Source organism: Mustela nigripes, chromosome 2 (assembly GCF_022355385.1).
Source record: "Mustela nigripes isolate SB6536 chromosome 2, MUSNIG.SB6536, whole genome shotgun sequence".
Classification (NCBI taxonomy): Eukaryota; Metazoa; Chordata; class Mammalia; order Carnivora; family Mustelidae; genus Mustela; species Mustela nigripes.
The window spans coordinates 172702145-172725216 of NC_081558.1; the positions used below are offsets into that span (position 1 = coordinate 172702145).

The window sequence follows — 23072 nt, forward strand, 5'->3', positions numbered from 1 at the left end:
ATAGCAACAGAGAATGAAAATGGATACTATGGGAACTGTCTTTATGTAGTTTATCCAGTAGGTGGAGGTATATAACTGTTACGCATTCCTTAAGTGTATGTTCACTTTCTGTCTCTTTTGAGAGAAAAATTCTGAAAAGTACACAGTAAAGCATTTCCTTTAAGACTTATATGTTCAATCATGCTTTACTTTGAGAAGAAAATTAATGTATTTAAATAGCAGGTAATTCCACAGGACTGGTATTACTGATTTATTGAGAGAATTATACTGTCTCACTGCAACTGATTCTCAGATTGCCAAGTTAGCATATTTGTTATGTTTCAATCATCTTAAAGTCATTTTTGTATTCAGTACTTTTATAAGTTTTTGATGAAGAATGTGTACCTTCTTAATAGTTTGTCCAAATTATGATTAATTTATTTTCTGAGAAGTTAATTCCTACTGTCATACTTTACAGATCTCATTTAAGCCCCAAAGCATAAACCAAAAATATGTTTCAGTGGAACAGTTTAGCCCTGACCTCTGTTGACGTAAAGTACCAATTTTTGTTTTTTAAAGATATTTCAAGGAAACAAAGATTATCACCAGGATGTGCGTAATAACTTTTTGCCACCAATTATTGCACGTTTTATTAGAGTGAATCCTACGCAATGGCAGCAGAAAATTGCCATGAAAGTGGAACTGCTTGGATGTCAGTTTATTCCTAAAGGTAAAGCAACAGTATGTTATTTAATTTCAAGTGGCTTTGCTATTCTCAGAGAAAATAAAGAATGATAATATGAGCATTTGGCTTTTACTACAGTATCTTTTTAAAGAGGAATTTTAAAAGAAATAGTTATCCTATTAAACAGTCAGTTCCCACAATGGTTTTCAAGATTACAAGTGGAAGAAGAGAGATGAGATAATGTAATGAGATTGCTTTTCAGATCTAGTCTCAATCTTAACAATTTTTAATCAGGTCCCATGTAGTATAATATTGTATCACCAACACCTATGATTATAACAGTAACCTTAGTCCAAATGCCTTTTCCTTTGAAAAAATTAGAAGTGGAAGTAACTTCCCTCAGTATTATAGAATATTTTAATACTTACTGTTGTATCTCCAAAGCCTACTACAATGCCCCCATATGGCGGGCCCTGCACAGTTATTAAATGATTGAGCGAATAGCATGTCAAGCTGTGACGATGCTTCTGTGGCTTTAGAGTTTAACATCAGCCACCAACTCTGTGTTCTTCTTCTGTGAAAATTATTTTAAGACAATTATATAAAAAGTGAGAAATCCCAGTAAGTTTGTGTGTTTAATGCATAGTGTATTTATCCTTCTGATGTATTGCTGTCCACAATTTAAAATTACTGAGCAGAACCAAGTTCTCTCGGAAATGTTGAAGATATTTAAATTATTGTTTTTAAGTCTGACTCTGATAAGCAAAATGTATAAACTTTTCTAAACCATTTTTCAAGGTCGTCCTCCAAAACTTACTCAACCTCCACCTCCTCGGAACAGCAATGACCTCACAAACACTACAGCCCCTCCAAAAATAGCCAAAGGTAGGCCTCCTTTAAGTATGAGAATTTGGTATTCCCAGAATCTGTGTTATAATTTTCCATAAATATATTAAAAGCATTATAAAATAATTCTGTTTTAATCAAGTTGATGTAGATAAAAAACTAAAGAGTTTTTAAAACTTTTTTTCAAGGTCGAGCCCCCAAATTTTCTCAACCACTACAACCTCGCAGTAACAATGAGTTTCCTGCACAAACGGAGCAAACAACAGCCACTCCTGAGATCAAAAATACTACGGTGACTCCAAGTGTAACCAAAGGTGTGCAGATTCAGAAATTGACACCTGTTACATTGTAGCAGTTTATGTTGTTTGTAACTGAATTTTCAGGAGCAAGTCTAGCTTTTAAACTCTGTTTCTTTTCCTCTCAACTGTATTTCTTAAGAACTGAAAAAACTTTAATTCCTCTCCTTAGAAAAGAAACTGATTACATTGCTCTGATTTCTTTTCTCTCGTGTCATGCAGAATCGTTCTTTAAATATTTAGAGATGGCGGCTATATTCTGGGTCTCCTCTTGTGATCTTTTTTCTCACCACAGCTAAACACAAGGAGTCTCTATTTCTAGAAATAACTAAAACCATAGCAGGAATCAAACTTCTTTTCCCCCCTCTGGTGATATATTAATTTGTTGGATAGGGAATTTGGTGGCAAAAGGCAAGAGTGGGGAAAAAGAGTTTGGGTGAAAATTAATACTTCTCTAAACATACTGTGAATTATTGTACTCTTTAAAAAACTTGGTCTCGGGGTACCTGAGTGGCTCAGTCAGTTAAGTGGCTGCCTTCAGCTCAGGTCATGATACCAGGGTCCTGGAATTGATCCCCGCTTTCAGCTCCCTGCTCAGTAGGGAGCTTGCTTCTCCTGCTCCCTCTGCCTGCCGCTCTGCCTACTTGTGCTTTCTATCTCTCTGTCAAATAAATAATTAAATTCTTAAAAAAAATTTTTTTTTCAAAATATTTACAATTGTAATTTTTTCATATTATAAATATACATGTAATAGAATTTACTTTCAGATCTTATTGCCAATAAATAAGGTATTAATACATATGAAACTATACTTTGATTTTACTAGTTTTTGAAAAACAAAATTTCAGATGAATTCAGAAAAAACCATCAGTGTCACAGAGGAGTTAATTTCAGTATTGGTCGATAAAGCATTTTCAGGACAACGCAGAGAAGAGAAGGCAATTCATTCCAAGTAACTTCTGCCACACAGAACTTTATTCATTCTTATTTTCTGAAAATTTGCCTGATTCAGATAACTCTCTCCAACTTTCCACCTGTCACTTTTTTCCCCATCTTCTAAGGTATTTTCTAAACAGATCTGATTCTTTCTCATGCTGCTGGAAAAGCTAGAGAGAAGCAAGACTTCATAGAAGCAAGAGATCTCCGTGTCCTACAGAACTTCTAATTTTGCGGAAGTTGTCAGTTTGGACAGGATCCCAGACCACATGAACAGCCATTTAAAAGTATTGTTCATCTTAAAGTCTGATTATAGAATCTTGAAATCTCAAGACTAAAAGTGTCCTTAAAGTGTTTACTTCCAGAGCTAACATTCCTATAAGCTTCAGAAGAATAACAAAGAATGGACCAGTCTTTTCAGTTAAAGACCTGGTCTCCTTTTCTCTGGGGATGGTGGTGTATAGACTTTTTATTATTTTTTGAACCTTAAGCAGATTTTTTTAAAAACTCTCATTAAATCAAACTGTATCTACTTGAATCTGATTATTTTCTCTCCAATTTCACAAATTTGAGGGATAAAGAACTTTCACCCTTCTGAATTCTTAGTGCTTTCTAACCCTAAGTCATGATTTCTGTTCTATGCACTTCTTTTCCATTTTTACATGTAGGCTGAGAGTGCCCCTAAAGAAAATCATATCGTGGGCAGATCTGTGCCACTGTGGCTTCCTGAATCCTCCCCAGGTGGGGCCCTCAGCCCCAGCCAGCGGTCTTTCTCTCTCTGGTCAGCTCTTCTGTCCCTTCTCAGCAGTCACTTCTCCGTAGTCTTCAAACACTTGACTCAGAGATTCTTCACTCACTCTGTTACTTCTTCAACTTTTAAAAGAAAATAAAAGCAAGTAGAAGGGAACTCCCTATTTGTGGAGCCTGTAAAATCCTCTGTACCTGGTGTCCACTGTGCGGAAGGAGGGAATTCCTCAGACTGTCCAAAGCTGACCCACCTGTGCCCTCGTTCCTGTCCATCCAGCTTCTCGGAGGCCTCAGGTGGTTGATGATCCTCTCCCTCCCCCGTATGGGCAGACTCTTTCTCTTGGATAAAGTCTAAGGGTGCATAAGACGCTGAGGGTCAGGGCCCACTGTGTCTGGTGCTTAGCCCCCAGCACGGATTGGTGGTGGCTGCTGCTGGGCTGCTCTCCTCATTGCCAGGATGGAGGTGCCAGACTAGGGAAGTTGCTGACGTCTCAGACAACCTAAGGCAGACCATTTGCTGGATCTGGGCCTGGACTTCCTTATCTGAAGAGTGAGATAAAGGGGTTAGATGATCTTCTAGTCCCTGTAGGCTCAAGCATTATCCTTTTCTGCCCTGTTGATACCTATAGGTTTTTTTCATACTTTTACACTATGTTGTTATCTTCCCATATCTATAAATATTTACCCCATCATATTGCAATATCATTTCCAATTGCTGGATTGTGATATTATATAGTGTATATATATAGATAGATAGAGATATATAGTGACAATATACTGTAATCATATAGCATATATGTTATATAAGTTATATGGTATATAGTAATATTTTTCTGTGAGAAAGGTATTATGATGTATTTATTCCCATTCATTGTTGGGCATTTGGATTATTTCCAGTTTTTCACTCTTTTGCAGGAAACCTCTTCAAAGATTCATCTTTAAATGTTTTTTCTAAGAATAAATTCTAGGCATGGAATTGCCAAGTGATTGATTTTTATACATATTGCCCCAAAATGATGCAGAAAGTATACATTTAAAGTCCCATAAAAATAACTGTCTCCTGATATCCTTTCTAGCAGTTATTCTTTTAAATATTTGCCAATTTGATGAGCAGAAGTAACATCTTATTCCTATTTTAACTTCTGTTTCTGTGATTACTAGTGAAGCTGACATGTGGAATGGTTACTTGTATTTTTTTAATTGTATTGCTCATTCATCTCTGCTGACTTTTCTATTGATTATTTTGACATATAAATTCTGTAATATATAGATTATAGTAATCCTTTACCACATATTCAGAAATATATTTTCCAAGTTTCATTGGTCTTTCAGTTTATCTTGCTGATTTAAAAAGCTACTATGAAAAATTTTAAGTATCTACAAAGCTGAAGCAAATAGTGTGACAGATTCCACGTTATCTGTGAAAGCTTCTGCCATTACCCACACATGCCCACTCTCATTTCATAAATAACATGTATGGTGTTTTCTAAGATAGAAAAGCTTTGAAGGATGATGTGGGTAAGCTTCCCACCTTCCCTTCATGACTCTTGTTTGGTGTGTTTTCAGATATAGCCTTGGCTGCGGTCCTAGTCCCGGTGCTTGTCATGGTGCTCACCACCCTCATCCTCGTCGTAGTGTGTGCTTGGCATTGGAGGAACAGGTGAGTCCATAACCAGTTCACCTGATTGGTCCTACAAGGGGAGTCTCCAAGCGTGAAGTAGAATCTAAATAGAGGAGGTGAACTACCATTCACCTTTTTGAGAAGGGGAGAGTTAAGGTGGTTATTAAAGTCAAAATACAATACGTAAAAAAAGGAGTATGTTCAATAGCATAGTCACTGAGTACCTTTATTGTATCAAAATCTGCTTTCCGTGCTGGAATATACACATTAATAAGAACCACAGCTTGACACATAACAGGTGCTTAGTCATATTTCCTGAAATAATGAGGCATAACTCCTATCCCCTAGGTGTTTGGCGGGGTTGGTTGACAAAGACACGGAACTGTAATATGCCTTAAGGAGTTCTTTTTGAAGTGCTAGGGAGCACAGATGTGAAAACCATGAGAGGTATCTGAAAGCTTTCCTGCAGGAAAGAGTAATCCTCAAGTTTGTTTCGCCTTAATGAGAACGTTGGGTTTGCCTGGATGGCGGAAAGTGGAGCACAGCCCAGACCCTGTGCTTGAGTGAAGGCACAGAGATGTGGAGTATAGGCAGGGTAGTGAGGGTTCACACATAGGCTGGGCACAGGAGAGTGCTGAGGAGGAACTGAAGTATAGCTCGGGCCTCTGGGGACAGAGGGATTCAGGTTTCATTCATAGATGGGGTTCTCACAGAGGAGGGTGAGGCAGACGGGTGATGCTATCTGATGAGGTGCAACTGGCTGCTAAGGAAGGAGGAGGGATCCTGGACGATCCGAAGTTTCTGGCTTGTGCACTTAGACCAGTAGAGATGTCCTGAGTAGAGCTGACAGAGCAGCAGGAACAGGTTTGGTGGAGCAGGAGAATGACTTCATTCATTCACTCAACTATTTGAGCTCCTGCCTCGTGCTGAGTATTGACCATGTCCTGGGAGTCCAGGGCTGAGCCCCAGAGTTCACAGGCTGGGAGAGGATACAGTGAGGATGACGGGCAGCGATGGTGCCTCCATCCAGTACATGCCACAGAGGAGGCCAAAGAAGCAGATGGATCCTGGACTCATGGTTTGGGGAAGGCGGTCTGGACAGAAACCCAACAAGTTACTATGAGGGCAGGGAAAATCCAGGGCAGAAAGTTCAGGCTGCTCTCTAGGAATTGGGTAGAAGCAATAGTAACGAGAGTAGCAACAGCTCATTTTTATAGAGAGTGAAAGCTGATTTTCGGCATTATTTTAAGTGCTTTACATGGTTCAGTTCATTTAATCCTCAGACAACCTACAAAGCAGGTACTGTTTACAGAAGAAGAAAATGTGACTTGTCTGAGGTCACCCGGTCCACACACAGCCAAGTGGAGTTCTGCCCTGGATGTGTGGTCAGTCAGGCAGTCCAGTCCCATCCACTTATGGTCAGAGCACAGAGGGTAAGGATTGGGAGTCAGGTTGTCTGGAAGGTGGGAGACAAGTCCTGAGATCCCTCTGGGCTAGCGGTTAAAGGACACAATCCTCAGATTGTGAGGATACAGATGGAAGTCAATGGATTTGCAGTTTGTATTAGAAACTGAAACAGACCTAACAGTAACTGTCTCATAAGGACCCACATATTACCTGTGGGTCTTTGATTAGATTCTTTTTATCTACAGACTTAGCCTTTCTTATTCCTTTATCCTTTGAGTGGGAAGTACCTTGGGTAACAGAGTATCTCAGGAGATAGTTTAAAATTTATCAAGAGTTCAGTATGAGGGGCGCCTGGGTGGCTCAGTGGGTTAAAGCCTCTGCCTTCAGCTCGGGTTGTGATCCCAGGGTCCTGGGATTGAGCCCCGCATTGGGCTCTCGCTCAGTAAGGAGCCTGCTTCCCTCCTCTCTCTGCCTACTTGTGGTCTCTGTCTGTCAAATAAGTAAATAAAATCTTTAAAAAAAAAAAAAAAAGAGTTCAGTATGAGTTTCAGCAGGGGCAACTTTGAAAGGCAAGTGAAATGGAGGGCCTTGCCGGGTAGGTCAGCAAATGGAAATGTGTACTCCTGAGTAATTATTAACTTGAGTGTTTATCCTGCACTTTCAGAGCTGTCTTACTCATGAATTCAGTTTGCTAACATGTTTTTTTCTGTATTTTTCCAGAAAGAAGAAAACCGAAGGCACCTACGACTTACCTTACTGGGACCGGGCAGGTAACTCGGGACTTTGCTCCCATAGAGGAAAGTCCCACCCTTCCAGGTGGCAGTAGTGAAAGAGGAAAGCTGTTTTCAGGCCCACACAAACTCCCCAGCCTGTGAGAAAAATGGTGTTCCTCTAACGTTCTGACCACTTTTGCTCTTCTGTAAAATCTCTTCTGGTCAATAAGTAATGAAATGAAAATTTCTCATAATACACACTCTGTTCCTTTTTCCTGGAAAACCCATGCGGTTTGTCCCACGTATCTGTTTTTCTTGAGACCAGCTTTCTTTATGGCTTGTGTGAACGCTGCATAAAAGGACTGTGATCTTGGTAACACAGTGTGTGTTTGTCACTCTGCTGTGGGTACTTCCCAGGTAGAGCCTACTAGTTTGGAAATCGTGAGGTCTGCCTTCTCTGCCGTGATGAGTTGTCATCTTCTGAATTCCTACTCTGTGTGGCCCATTGCAGCAGGTGACACCTACTGGTCTCCTACTTTCCAGTCTCATGACTGGAACAATAAAAGGCAAAAGAGTTCACTGCTGTGACTAAGGCAGAAAAGAAAAGTAGTGGGGGCAGATTCTGTGCTGCTAAAACCCCAAGGTAGACCTTGGAAAGTATGTTTTTTAGAAAAACTTATCAAAAACCACCCTACAACAGACAAACTATATCTGCCAACAATTTTAGAGCAATGATTTTGCTTCTGGGTATACTTCCATTGGGAATTTCTACCATGTTCTGCATTGCACTAGATACTCCACCAAAGGGGAGCGGGGAGACTTCAGCAACTTAAGGAATTAGAACAAGAACAAACTAAACCCAAAGCTACCAGAAGGAAAGAAATATAAAGATAAGAGAGAGAAACACAATGGAAAATGGGAAAATAGTGAAATCAAATGCTGGTTCTTTAAAAAGATTGACAAAATTAACAAACTTTTAGATAGAATAAGAAAAAAGATTGACGGGCGCCTGGGTGGCTCAGTGGGTTAAAGCCTCTCTCTGCCTTCGGCTCAGATCATGATCTCAGGGTCCTGGGATTGAGCCCCGCATCGGGCTCTCTGCTCAGTGGGGAGCCTGCTTCCTCCTCTCTCTCTCTCTCTGCCTGCCTCTCTGCCTACATGTGATGTCTGTCTGTCAAATAAATAAAATTTAAAAAAAAAAAAAAAAGATTGACACTACTTAAATCAGAAAAGAAAGTACAGGCATTACTACTGATTCTGCAGAAAAAAAGATTATGAGAATATTATGAATAATCATATGCCAAAGAATTGAATAATCTAGATGAAATGGACAAATTTCCAGAAATAGAAAATATGAATTGACTAAAGAGATTGAGTCAATAATCAAAAATCTCTGAAAAAAAAAAAATCCTACCAAACATTTAAAAGAGAATTAAGCTTTAAAGATTGCACACACACAAGCTGTTAGCACCAGTAACTGAGCCAACTAGTAGGATACAAAGTCAACACATTGCATTTCTGTACACAAAGTGAACAATCTGAAAAAGAAATTATAAAAAGTTTCACTTACAGTTCCATCTAAAAGAATAAAATACTTAAGAGTTCATTTAACCAAAGAGGTACTAGACTTTTATAAACTCTAAATACTACTAAAGAAATTTAAAAAGACGTACATGAAAGCATACTCTATGTTCGTGGATTGAAAACTTAATATTGTTAACAGTTAAACTGTGGAAGCCACCCACCTGACCCTCAGCTGATGAGTGGAAAAGCAAAAAAAAGTGTATACAAGCAGTGGAATATTATTTAGCCTTAAAAAGGAAAGATTTTCTGTAATATGCTACAAGATGGATGAACCTTGAGGACATTATGTGAGGCAAAATAAGCCAGTCACAAAAAGACAAATACTGTATGATTCCACTTAGATGAAGTACTTAGAGTGGTCAAAATCATAAAGACAGAAAGTAAAGTGGTGGTCGCCATTGGTAGGGGGACGACGAATGGACAGTTACCGTTTCATGGGAATAGTGTTAGTTTCATGAGCTGAAAAGTTATGGAGAGAGATGGTAGTGGTAGTTGCACAACAGTGTGAACATTTTAAACCACATGACCTACACTCAAAAAATGGTTATGATGGTAAATTTTCTGTAATGTGTATTATGCCAAAATAAAAAAAGAGATTGAACATAGAGGCTATTTTGTACAGATGTGTTAGAGAAATGGCTTAAATGCAGCAGGAATTCTCCTGTAAACAGTGTTATCATTTCAGACCTGGGTTTTTATGTAATGGTCTTTCTTGCTTCCAATCACCATGAAGGTTGGTGGAAAGGAATGAAGCAGTTTCTCCCTGCCAAGTCTGTGGAACACGAGGAGACCCCTGTTCGCTACAGCAGCAGTGAAGTCAATCCTTTGAGCCCCAGAGAAGTCACCGCGGTGCTGCAGACCGACTCTGCAGGTAACTGCATGCCTCCCTTGCCAGAGCGGAGGAAGACACTGCTACACGTAGCTGGACAGTGCTTCGGGATTTCTATTGTCTTTTCTCTTTTTCCTATGTAACAGGTCAACTGTTTTCTTAAGGTAGAACTAATTTTTGAAAGGATGACCTTGAGAAAGTTATTTTTGCACCTTCCATGTTCAAAAAATAGGAGCATTCATTTCTAAAAAGCTCTGGGCATTTCTGTGTGTTTACCTGGAGTTTTGAGTGTGAAGAGTGGCAAAGCTATAGTGAGCCTTATAATATGTATCCTGTTAACTTAGTTCATATTGATTTTAAACATTGTTCTATTTGAAAATATCTAATAATGAAGTGGGGTTTTTCCCCCCAGTGATACACTATTTGTAAATCTCAAGAGCATATACGTTCTCTGTAAAATTTTATGAATGAGACTCTATAGCATATTAACTTCTTAGGAGATACAAGATAATATGTTTAATTTTTTTAAGTTGGTTCTGGTAGAGAAATCCATAGGTCTGTATTGATAGGAACAGAAGTGCCATAAAGAAGTGTTTGTTTTTGGTGTCAGGCTATGACTATCACCTGGACTATCTGATCCCTGTAGGAATGAGGTGACTTTTGTGTTGTTTGTTCTGTAATATCCACAGAGTATGCACAGCCACTTGTGGGAGGACTTGTTGGCACCCTTCATCAGAGATCCACCTTTAAACCAGAAGAAGGGAAAGAAGCAAGTTACGCTGACCTAGATCCTTACAACTCCCCGGTCCAAGAAGTCTACCATGCCTATGCTGAACCACTGCCAATTACCGGGCCCGAATACGCAACCCCGATCATCATGGATATGTCCGGGCACCCCACAGCTTCAGTTGGTCTTTCCTCAACGTCCACTTTCAAAGCTGCAGGGAACCAGCCTCCCCCACTGGTGGGAGCCTACAACACTCTTCTCTCCAGGACTGACAGCTGCTCCTCCGCCCGTGCCCAGTATGACACCCCAAAAGGTGGGAAGCCAGGTGCCAGTGCCCCAGACGAGCTGGTGTACCAGGTGCCACAGAGCACACAGGAGGCTTCAGGAGCCGGGAGGGATGGTGAATGTGATGTTTTTAAAGAAATTCTTTGAAGGTGATGCTGCTTGTTATAAAGCATCGTTTTAAAGCACATGGCCTTTTTTGTGTGTTAGTGGTAGTAATATATAGAATGTATTACGTATCTGTCACAGATGTGGTTGGGGAAAATGTGATGACCGAGGTACAGGGAACTACTAATCTTGCCATCTTGCTTTAAAAGTGTTACTGTGGCAGTGACGGCTTGCCAGTTCAATTGCAAACATCCTGTTTGTTACTACTGTAAAACACTATTTTTTGATACAGAAAATGCTCCCTACTATGCACTTCAAAGAAACTAAAAATCACTGAGAGTATTTATTACCAATGCTGCAGGTACATTGATGAACTCAAGAGGTGGCTATGTTCACCTGACGGGCAATAACGCAAGGTACTGTTCTTGAAATGTCTAATGGCTTGAAATATTGCTCTTTGTGAAAGGTGGGTACTATCATGAGCTCTTTTCTATTCCTATATTCCTTACAGATTTTTTTTAAAAATTAGTGATACCATTTTTTGATTGCAGTCATACACTTACCTATCTTAGGAAGGTCTATAGGTGGGAAACGGACTTCTAAAGGGCGGGGTCATTGATTTTTTTTTTCACTTCTTGACACTCTCCAGAGTTTTAACACTTAATGGTACATGACCTGGTTTCATCCCTACTTGTTCTGTCTGGGGCCAACCCTATTCTTGTGTTTATTAACGGTTTTGAATTTTTTTTAGTGAGTGATGCTTGCTCCACCAGCCTCATGAATCCTGTAATTTTAAAAAGCTCCAGCAGAGATTCTCTCCCTGCCCGACTTTATTTGCAGTGGGATTGGTCCTAGGCGAGTTGTGAGTACCTGTGGGGCCATCTGAGTGAACACCGTAAATAGGACCCTTTATGTTTACCACAGTGAAAGGCGGAATCATTCCTCAGTAGTCTTATAAAGTACCTTAAAAAAAAAAAAAAAAAGGATTTGCCCTCTTTGATTTAATATATATATATTTTAATCTGAAGTTATTTTTGGTCAAAAAGTATTGTTAATTATCCACAGTGAAATACTGAAGGAAATAGGAAGCCAGCATGAATTCCTCAGCTCTGTGTGAGTGTGCCCACTCTGTGTCACGGGAGTTTTGACAGTCCTTCACCGCAGGCCTGTGGAACAGATGTTCTAGCAGCAGGTGAATATTGATGTCTGGTTTTGGTATTTCCAGGCAACTTCTTTTTCAGTATTTGCCCAGAACTAGTTTTAGATGGGTGAAATAAAAGTCATCTGTAATTTATTAGCCCATAGTGTTAAGAATCTTTACAAATCTTTGGCAGGCTGAGAAGCTGGCCCTATGATTAAAACATACAATTTCCCATCAGGTTCTAGCCATTTCTTTTGGCCTGTGCCCCCAGTGGTTTCCACAATTTGCTAGATGTGAGAAAAGACAGTGTTCATTTCACTTGGCTTCCATGGGTATATCAGAACTCTAAAGTATTGCTTCAAAAGCAGAATTATTTCTACAGCCTCTCTGCCCTCTAGTATTATTTTTGTTGGTCTTACCTTCACTTGCTGTTTCAGACAAACTTTGAGGCATCGTTTTATTCATTGAAGAAATATACTGTTTCAGAACATTTGAAACAAGCACAGATGTTGAACGTTTATTAAGACATGAATGTGTAAAGCACGTGTATTAATGCAGTCATCCCCATTCAGGTTGGAAGAGAGTAAACTGATTTATTTTTCTATTCATCTTCAGTACACAGTGAATATACTTCTCCAATCACATGCCTGTTTGAGAAGCTTTAAGAGAAATTATCTCATTCTCCCAAAGATGCTTGTTTTCATTTAATTTTGTGCACCTGATTTTCCCATGGAACTCTTTGAGAGGCAAATGTTTTCTTCTTAAATGATGCATGTTTTTGCCACCGTGCAGTCCTACCAATGATTTTGTACAAAATAGTTTTTATTGCTTTTGTATATTTACTTTTTAAATGAAGAGCTGAGCCTGATACAGAGGGTTATTCTGACTTTGTACTTTTAGTTCCTTTGTTTTCGTATTAGAGTTTTGTTTTGGGTTTTAACTACATTTATGTCTGATGCAGCTGTGGAGACAATCAACTGAAAATGTGAAAGTAACTTTTTTTTTCTTTACTAAATAACCTTGAATTTTTATTCCCTGCTTGAAACATCTTAAAGATTTAAGTCACTCTGGTTTATTGGATTAATTTTTTTTTTCCTGTTAACACAATTCTAAAGATCGACTCCGACAGAGGTACAGCGAAGTAGGGCCCTTACAGGTTTTCACAAAGTGACGCCGGCTTCACTGTTACATGATCTTAGGAACCAGCCCAGTCAAAGATATTGTGAATGCTGATTTATATTTGATTAGAACACTAAATAGATCCTATTATATGTGTAGGATCTAGTCCAGTTATTTAAATTCACGTTTCACTATTTGCACTTTGCATTGAACAGTGGTTTTATCTGCTGGTGAAAAGGCTGGTGTAGAGAATTTATCCAGCAGTTGAAACTATGGTGTCATGTATACTCTTACCCTCCCTGACCCCAGCAAAAAATGCACTCATCTAAAATTCTATAGAAGGTGACAAAGCTTGAACTTCTTTGCCTTGGCCTCACATTAAAACCTGGAGAGCAAAAGGGCTATGGAAACAACAGGTCAGAGGACAGAACTAATAGATTGTGGGACAAAAACTTTTCAAACCCTTTAAAGAGAGATAACTAAGCTCTACCTTAAAAAAAAAAAAAAAAAAAAAAACTGCCTTCTAGCTCTGATTTCCTGCCATGAACTTGAAGTCCCTGAACTGCAAAATCTAATAAGAGTTGGATGGTTATTAAAATACTTTTTAGCTCAACTGTGGCACCAATTTATGACTAGTTTTTTTCTTTTTCTTTTTCTTTTTTTTTTGGCACTGGGAAAGGTGGAAACAAAACCTATCGAAATACATATTGGAAATAAAAATGGCTTGAGGGTCAGTGATATTCTCCCGGAATGTACTTTTCTTACCTCGGCATGTACTGTAGTCACTCAGTATGTGTATATGTTGCTAGAATCTAGATTGTATAAATAGTGAGATCTTAATGTGTTCATGTGTTTTTAATAAATTGTATATATGTGTCTTGCTGAGACTTTCCTTGGGCTTATATAAAACCATGTTGAAGTTTGTAGTCTTCTCTCACACTACACAAAATGCCAGATTTCTCAGTTTTAGCATCAGTCAGAAATTGTCCTGCCATTATTCTAAACCTTATAGGAACATTTGAAAATGCTACCAGTGGTTTTTTATTTTTACTACCATCCATTTTTGAAGCCTAAATTAGTTCACAGACTGAAATTGAGCAGCCAGGCTCAATGTGTGGTAGGAGGGCAGGGTCACACGAACATCCATGTTTTCCACCTCAGTTACTGGAGGAATCCAGTGAGATCATGGTACTGTGCAAGTGTGCTGGTGCTAACAGAACAGTGTCCATGTTTCATGTGTAGATCTGGCTTACATCAACTAGGAGTTTTCTCCCCTCTTCTACTGCATTTGACATAATCTTTAGAGAGGCTGGTTGGTTCCCAGTAACACCAGCGTGACTCCCAGTGATAATTATTGTTCAAAAGATAACAGTTCTTTCAACTCTTACCTCTTCTGAGAACTTTTAATTCCATCCTTCTTGTAATTCTCTTCTCTTCCTTTTTCCCTCCCCATAGCCATGGGCTGGATTAAGTGAGAAGGGACACTAGCTCACATTTGTTCGAAGGGTTGGTTTTGACTTGTTTGCATCCAGCAGCACTCTTCTCTGATGCAGCCTAGGTAGCCAGGTAAGCCTTTCCCTTTGAAGTTGAAATCTCTCATGAAAGTCCCATTTAAATCCAGAAACAGCTTGAGGAGGAGTCTCAAGGATTTATCTTCATTTTTTCTAATTTAATTCCAATAGTAAACTTTCACATTTTAATATATTAGGCCAGGCAAAAAATTTAATAATGCTCTCCTTAAGCTTGCCGCCGAGCTCTGCTACCTTGTATGAGCTTTAAAATAATGCAGTCACCAGGCTTTGGTAAGTGGCATTCTTAGCTTATTTACTCGTCCAGAATTTCATGTGTAGTCTATTTCCTTTACCTTAAAAACACACCTTCCTTTTACCAGATTACTCATTACAATCATGGTTTACTTAATTGCAGGACAAAAAAAGCTTAATGAAACCAGTCTGATCTTAGATTTCCATAACCATACCTATATAGTGCTGTGTTCAGGGCTGCTTTAAGATTCAAATCTGTTTCCTCAGGTACAACACAATCATGTAGCTACATGCCGAAAGTGGCTCCAGTCTGCCGTATCAAGGCACAACCACATGGCCATGCCCCACTAATTCAGAGTAGCCAAATGTGTTCAAAAATTGTGGTCAGCTAAAGCCCCTTATTAGGAAGTCACATCCCCTCAAAAGTCTAAGATGAAGTCTATATAAAAAGATGTTTAGAAACACTTCGGAAAACTAGCTTGTTTTAAAAACAATGCAATCAAAACTTTCCCTGATAACTAAACATATCTTGGTTTTTATAAATTAAATATATTCACAGAAATTAAGCTGGTGGTTATGAATCACCAGGCAGCAACAGACTTAATATACACAATTTTTTGACAAGTGCATCCAACATATTTAAAAATAAACTAAAAACTGCCGTATAAAAATAAAACTAATACTGTTAGTATAGTCTTCTGAGTCTGTAGAGTCAATCTTCAGTCAAGTTGATTACAAAGTTTTTTTCTATAATGTCCTTCAAAAAGAGCTGCTCCGCTGTCACATTGTGATATGCATTCTGGAGAAGAAAAGAAAAATAAAATCACCATCTATCCCAGTATCAAAATGTTAACAGGAATAATTGACTACAGTGTATCTGAAAAGCTTCTGAATGAAAAACTCCAGTCACAAGTATACAGGTAGACTTTTAACTTTTGTTACCTTTCTCTTTGCTCATTCTTTTGCCAAGGAATTTGGCAAAAGAATCTGTTTCCTAAATTTAGCCTGCTGTTTCCACTTAAACCCTCACCTAAGAGCACCCCTTCATATCATTCCCCCCTCCCCCATCTCCTAAATCAGGATATAAAACTAGAGGCCAGAATTTTAAGTCAAAATGCGTTGATCACTTTAATAAAAGCAGCACCTGAAACTCACAGAAATCAGCCCAAAGAAACTATTGTAAAGCATGCATAACAGATTTTTTTTTTAATTATTCTGTTGATGGATAGCCTAATCTTCCTCAGGAAATTGTTTCAGTGTTCTGTTATCTAAATGACTAGAAATCCCAGGAGTGCTAAAAGATTAGGGCTGAGGAGAAATAATCCTGCAATCTGTCCTAGGCAACTAACACTTACTACTCAAGTGTCTGTCTCACAAGGGGTGGGAGATGAAGTAATATAGTAATACAAAGGTCTAACCTTTGGCTTATAGTAGTGTCTGAGGATGATGATCTAAGGGGACTGATTACACATGCTATATCCCTACCTAACAGCAAACTATTCATATTTCCATATTAAAAATGTACAGATAACATTTTAGTCCTGTCACCTGTGATGTGCTATTAACCTCAGACAACTACCTATTCAGTTAAGTCTTAAAGATCCTGTGTACCACCACTGATCTCTAATTCAAGAGAAGCATGATCTGCTATAAACGTCTGCAACCTTTTTGACCATGAATATTCCCTCATAGAGTTAAAATGTCATAGACTTCCTCCTCTACTTAAAAAAAAAAAAGGTTGAAAAGCACAGCAAGAAGTTACATCATCTCCTCAACTCCAAATCTACCTTCATCTTTCCCGTGTATTCTGTGGTCGATCCTCTTATGTGGAGGAGTGTCCCTGTTCTGTGTTAATGCTTTTAAGTGAATTTGAGATATTAGCAAGAACAAATGGTCTGCATGCGTATTTGTATAGTGCAAACATGATCTAAGATAAGGCTTGGTGTCCATACAGGTTTGATACGATGTCCTATTCCCAAGGGTCTGACACCCACAGATTGGAACTGCCTGGATGCGAGTCCCAGTTTCAGCCTTTAGTAGCTCTTGGTAGGGTTAAGCAGCTCTTCACACTCAAAAGCTGTTCCCTCAGTAAAAATGCGGAAACAGAAAACAGAAGCTTTCTGACTGTAAAGATCAAAGATATACCCAAGTGGGTATGTATTACCTTATTCATCAAAGACATGGTGGCATTCCCATAATAGTGCAAAGGACTCTTGAGGTCAGAAAAGTTGTATTTAAAACCAGCAAGGTGAACTTCGTGACATATGTGAAAGGCCAACGTGATGGCAATAATTCCTGTTGTGGGGTGTTTGGGTTTCTGGGGAGGGAAATGAAAGGTTTTTTAAAACTCAAACAAGATGTTTCCAGAACTGGGTGACCTCATCTTATAAAACGAGGACTTCTGAACACGTACCAGGTGAGAAATACCTAAGATAAACCCTCATCGTGTCTAAGACCCAAACCCCGGTTAATTTCCTAACTCTGAAAAGCATATAAATGTGATGAAAATCTTAGAAAATCTTTCAAAAAAACTTAACTATAGTATTAGCCCAGAGGACAACTATCAAATGAAGAAAAAGGCTCAGGGAAAAGGATGCTGCTGCCTCCTTTTATAACACATGCTGAGTCAGGCTTCCTGTGCAAACAGCAGCGCCTGCGGATTTCCAACCCATACAGGAAATGGAAGGACAGGTTAACTCGCTAATGGATGGGATCATGGTAAGTAAGAGGCTCCACATAAGCCTTAAAAGAGATCCCTTTTACAATTCTGATAATTTAACCAGCTCTGGGGAAAGACTAGTCAATTAACTTCAATGGCAAATAGTAAGATTCTGACTTCTATAGAAAATAAAAAGTCCAGATGTATACAGAGTAATGTCACAGTCTCCACTCGATCATTATCACTTTAAAAATCAAAAAGGAAAGAAACCAAGCATCCCCCTCACATACACATATCTCCTAAAAATGCATTAACAGATGTTTGACAGAAGGATTTTCATTCTGTGTTAATTCTCACCGGTATGGCCTTTAAAGGCAAAAACAAAATACATCTTAACACAGCCATCTAAGGAGATTTCCTTTCCATCAAGGTGTGACTTACAGATTCCATGGAAATGACACATTATGATTTTGAGGAGGAGAAGAAAATACCCAAGAAGCACAAAAATATCAAATAAACTCCAGGAGGCAAGCTCCTCTGAAAATTTAACTACCTTTTGCATAAGCTTTTCTTTACCCCATGCCTTATGATGAACACCATAAGCCTTTGCCATCTGCTAGAAACGGAAATTAGTGGTCGGGTTAACAACCCGGGAGTCATTCAGCCTCACTGATCCCAATACTCTTTCCCTCCCCATCGTGTCCTCCACTTCCTTTCCTCATGCCTTGGAGGCCTTCATCCATCATTATAATCCTTCCGTTTTCTGCACCCACAGACAGAAATAGCTCATCACCTGACAGAATCTTAACCCCGGCTCACCCCACAACCAAGCAGCATAACAAGCCAAAAGAAAACACCATACGTGCTCAGGTACACGTGACGTTTATGTCCAAAGTCTCAAGTGGCCATGCAGTACTCCCCTAGCAAATTTCCATTCTTATTCTCCAAGGTGACAATTTTATTCCTTTATATCCAACAGCCTCCTCCTCCTTCCTCCTTTAAACCTACCACTGAATCCTCATTTCACTAACAGAAACAGAAGAGCTATCTATACCAGCTTCCCAACTTCCCAACCTACCTTCAGTTTGACCTGTACTTTCAGCGCTCCTTCTTCCATGGATGCGATGTGCCTGTCCCTGCCTCTGGCCAACCTTGCCCCTCGTGGCCAACCTCGCCCCTCGTGCACTCTTTCCTCCCGTCTCTTCTCTGCCACCAAATCTGCATCTACAATGACCCCCTTGCGCTCATCATTTTCTTCTGTCCAATCGTTCTCTCCATCATATAAACATGGCATCTGGCTTTAAAACAACCACAAAAGCAACCATCCTTGATCCCATGGCTTCCAACCATTTCTGTGCTCCCTTTCCCAACAAAACTCTGAAGATTTGCCTCCACTTGCTCCTGTCCCATGTTCTCTTTAACCTAATTCAAGCAGGCCTCTCTTCCTGTTTTTTTTTTTTTTCCTCTTGTCCACATCATCCATATGACTTCACATTTCCAGAACCAGGCTTTATGCTTTTTGACTTGGGAATTCCACTCCTAGGAGTCTATTATACAAAAATCACAAAAGTGGGCTGAAAATCCCTATAATCACATGCATTTCTAAATAATTTAGAGGAAAAAAGCTGGATATAAATGGAAAGATCTATAAAGAGAATAGTTAAATGGAGGGGGGAAATGGCAGAAAAAAAGCTTAAGGAATAATGAGAGTTACAGGGTGAAAAGGATGATTTCCTTTATTTTTATATATATAAATATATAATAACAGAATATATTAATATATAATTTAAACAAAATATACTTGATATATATTCTTTTATAAGTGGTTTCATTAAAAGCATTAGAATCTAGTAATTCTGAAGTTTAGAATTTTTTTTATCATACTAAAAAAAAGAAGATACGTGAGGTGTATTTATTTCTTTGGATTTTCCCTGATTACAAAAAGAAACCCTCATTTCAGCAGAGACATTATGTCACAGTTTCTCAAGCTTGAAATGAAAAACCTATCCCTGCCACTGTATGGGTCCAGAGGGTACTGTCTTCTAGGGAATGTAAACAAAAGGGCTACAAGAGCCAAAGTTGGTAAGACTTTTTAATTGAAGAATTCGGAGTTTCAACATTTCCTCAGAATTCAGTGCCAGTATCTCTATTACCACAGAAATATTTCTGAACCATCCTGTCCCTTCCTCACCTTCCCACCAGCTTTCCTGTGATATTTTTATCAGAGCCCTTGAGTTCTTTTTAGCCTGAATAGTCTTGTGCTTGTCCCGAAGCCCCGTCCCGCTACTCTGAGCAGAGCCTGCCCAGCAGCGCCCCCACCAGTCAGTCTCTCCTCATCGCAGAACTCTGCAGATGGAGGTTAGGAGAAATGAGTCGTTGGAGCCTGTAAGAGGAGACCCCAGAAGGGCTCCGCAAGGGCGAGGTAGGGGGGACCAGAACACTCCAGTTCTTTCCTTGCAATCTAAAAAAAACATAATACCCACAGACACCTAATTTCACTACCGCCACCTCATGAGTCATGGTTCTCATTCTTTCTGAGAACCCTATGATCTCTCCACCCTACCCTAGCCAGATCTTTAGCTTGGAACTGTGCAAAGCAAAATACATACCTGATTTTTGGGAAACACTTTTGGGAAGTGAAGCAGTTCATAAGCTGCCATTCTGATAATGAAAGGATCTAATATTCTGATTTGATAAGGTTTGTAGATCAAGTTTAAGGCTGGTTTCTTCCAAAAACCATTAATGTTCTGAAATAAAGTAAGAACACAGAAAACAGAACATTGTGGTGGTCTTTTTTTTTTTTAATGGAAAAAAAAAACTGAAGGCAGATCAATGTTGCCAACTTACTATTTTGCCACCCGTCAACAAGTCCCACAGCCACTTTAAATCAAGCGGCTTAAAAGCAGTGAGAACCGCCGTAGTATTAGGATCGTTGTGATTGGGATCTGAAAAAACAGATTCTGGATAAAAAAGTCGGAAGGTTGTCCTTCTCCCAACTTCCTCTTCATGTCCTAAAACAGGACCATTATTCATTCTGTGGGTAGTAAAACACACAAAATATGTAGACCACGTGTAGTATGTGCCAATTCCATCACAAGTTACAGAACTTTCAGAATAGGACAAACAGCAGTAGCCATGGGTCCAGTGCTTAAAGCTACAAGACAAGGTTTTTAAGACAACTTTTTAAAATTCCTATTTTTAAGGTAATAATTTCCTTTCATGAAACAGCTGCTTGATTTAAGGCAGAAATGTTCATCTGGATTTGAACAGTAATTGTGGGGCCACGATAATTCAGTCCCACCTCCAGGAAAACCAAAGACTAAATAAAACAATGGGAACACAGAACCACAGAATACTAGAGTTAAAAAAGACCTCGGAGTACATCCAGACAAAACTCCTTGGAGAAGGGCCCTGCAGAGGGAGGGAAAGTTACTTGTCCAAGGTTACACAGTCATGTAGCACATGGACTGACAGACAAGAATCACACCGAAGGTGATCTGAAGACCCATTAAAATTGTTGAGCTCTGTAATACAGTGATAATATAAAACTGCCGTATTATACCCACTCACAACCAAATAAATGTTACTGCTAGAGTGAATTAAAGAACCACAAAGGGTCCACGGTAGGGTTTGTTTTATGCTCAGTGCCAAAGTTAGACATGCACTATTTACACATACACTATGAAGGCATGCTATTAAAAGGAATGCTTTGTTTCCAAAACGGTGTCCCCTGGGAGGATAAATACTGTTTCACCCTTTGCCACTGACTCCATGTAATGTAAGACAGTCTCAACACTTGAAATGACTTTCATAAACGCTGTGCCCGTAGCAGTCTCCCACAAGGGTTTGCTGTGGTTCTGGATGATCAAACGTTTAGACAATTAAAGGTAAGGAAACCTGTGTTTTAAAACTGTCACATGGATAAATTTTCACGGCTTCCTCAAAACAGTGAACAGAAAATAAGGTGATCTCACTATGCAGAAGTACTTGGCAGCTCGTAACCCAGCAAAACCCCCAGGGACTGTCAGGTCATCCTAACCCACTGCCCCTCTCTTCAAAAGACTATTCATAGCCATTCCCAACACACACAACCCAGAATGATCTTACTTCAACCTTTCAGTGAAACGCCCTCATTTTCCTGCCACTCCATCTGTGGGACTCTTGGTAGCCGTAGCTACAATCCCAGTTTTTCTTTCTATTACAAAGGACCAACCGCACTTACGCTCAAGCCCCATCCCAACTTGCTACCACACCCATCTCTTCACTCATTTTTCATCAGCTTACCAACATGCTCTAGAATTTCCTATCTTTATAAAAGGAACAAAACAAAACAGCCTCCTTTGGTTCTGTAACTATCTCCAGCTACCATCTCATTTCTCAACTCCACAGCAAAATTCCAGAGAATTGCCTACATGGGTTTCTCAATTTCTCACCGGTCATTCTCTCCTCAAACCACTCTGGTTGGGTCACTCCCCCATCAGGTCTCCACGTCTGCCTTTGCCAAGAGTATGAGTGAGCCTCAGGTTCTAAGTCCAACAGTGAACTCTCTTATCTTGCATGACCTCTGGCCAGCACTGGTCATGGTTGACCCCTTCTCCTCTCTTTTAAAACACTTCCTACCTCACTGGTGGATCCTCCTCCCTCTCTTTTATTCCTTTTTTCTTTTTTTTTTTTTTTTTCGCTCAACCTCCAAGTATAGAATATCTCAAGACTCCGTCCTGGGACCTCTGCTCTGTTTCTCCCTGGGAAATCTTGCCGATACCATGGTTTAATATAGCCCATAGGCTGTTTACCATCGAGCCTTTAACCTGTTTAACCAAATGCCTACTTGACTTAACACTACACATCTAATAAGCATCTCCAACCTAACATGTTCACACAGAAATCTTGATTTTCCTTTACGATCTTCCTACCCTAGTCTTCCCCCAATTCAATAAATAGTACCTCTATCCAGTCAATCTCTTAAGCTGAAAACCCAGAAGGCGTTATGTGGTTCCTTTATTCCCATCTCTCCTCACATCTAACATCAGCAAATCCTGAGAACTCTACCTCGAGAACATGTCTCAGTCTATCCACTTCCATCCTTCCCTGTCATGACAATCCTTTTCCGAGCCGCCATCGTCTGCCTGAATATAGCCACCTAACTGGTTTCTTCATTTCTACCCTTGTCCCTCATATCCCATTGTCCATGCTACAGCCAAGTAACTTTAAAAATATAACCAGATCAAATTGCTCTTTTGCTTAAAAATCTTCAAAGGTTTCCTATTATACTTAAAATCCGAGTACTTACACAGACCTATACAGCCTCCTTCCTCTGCGGCTTCTGACTGTTCCACTCTCCCTGAGCTGGCTGCCCTCCTACCTCACTGGTGTTCTTGCTACTCTTCTCAAACCCAGGCTCATAGCCTCCCTGCACTAAATATTCTTGGTGCCCGGATTGCTCTTCCCTAGTCTTCGTACGGCTGGTACTATAACGGTCACTTGGGTCCATCTCAGAGGTCTTCTCCTCAAAGTGGTCATCCATCCATTCTCAAGTGGCTATTCAATCACTGTCACATATGTTTTAACTGTTTGTATGGCATTTATTTTTGTATTTCCTTATTTCTTTCATTACTGTTTTCTTCTCTTCA

General features: G+C 39.5%; 2 protein-coding genes across 9 annotated transcripts in view; one reads left to right on the plus strand and one right to left on the minus strand.

The window, feature by feature from the left end:
- The window catches only part of DCBLD2 (discoidin, CUB and LCCL domain containing 2), a 99930-nt gene extending 86023 nt beyond the window's left edge, over positions 1 to 13907 (plus strand). Inside the window, exons 10-16 of the mRNA XM_059392103.1 lie at positions 559 to 709; positions 1463 to 1549; positions 1699 to 1824; positions 5056 to 5149; positions 7238 to 7287; positions 9548 to 9685; positions 10333 to 13907. Coding sequence (XP_059248086.1) covers positions 559 to 709; positions 1463 to 1549; positions 1699 to 1824; positions 5056 to 5149; positions 7238 to 7287; positions 9548 to 9685; positions 10333 to 10802 — 1116 coding nt within the window. The 3' untranslated portion in view covers positions 10803 to 13907. The remainder of the gene's footprint in view (positions 1 to 558; positions 710 to 1462; positions 1550 to 1698; positions 1825 to 5055; positions 5150 to 7237; positions 7288 to 9547; positions 9686 to 10332) is intronic.
- Positions 13908 to 15289: 1382 nt separating this feature from the next.
- The window catches only part of ST3GAL6 (ST3 beta-galactoside alpha-2,3-sialyltransferase 6), a 58385-nt gene continuing 50602 nt past the window's right edge, over positions 15290 to 23072 (minus strand). For all 8 annotated transcript variants that reach the window (XM_059392107.1, XM_059392106.1, XM_059392105.1 and 5 more), the window contains 4 exons: positions 20290 to 20476; positions 20052 to 20189; positions 16948 to 17100; positions 15290 to 15582 (listed from right to left, as the gene is read on the minus strand). In XM_059392107.1, the coding sequence (XP_059248090.1) occupies positions 15496 to 15582; positions 16948 to 17100; positions 20052 to 20189; positions 20290 to 20476 (565 nt within the window). In that variant the 3' untranslated portion in view covers positions 15290 to 15495. The remainder of the gene's footprint in view (positions 15583 to 16947; positions 17101 to 20051; positions 20190 to 20289; positions 20477 to 23072) is intronic.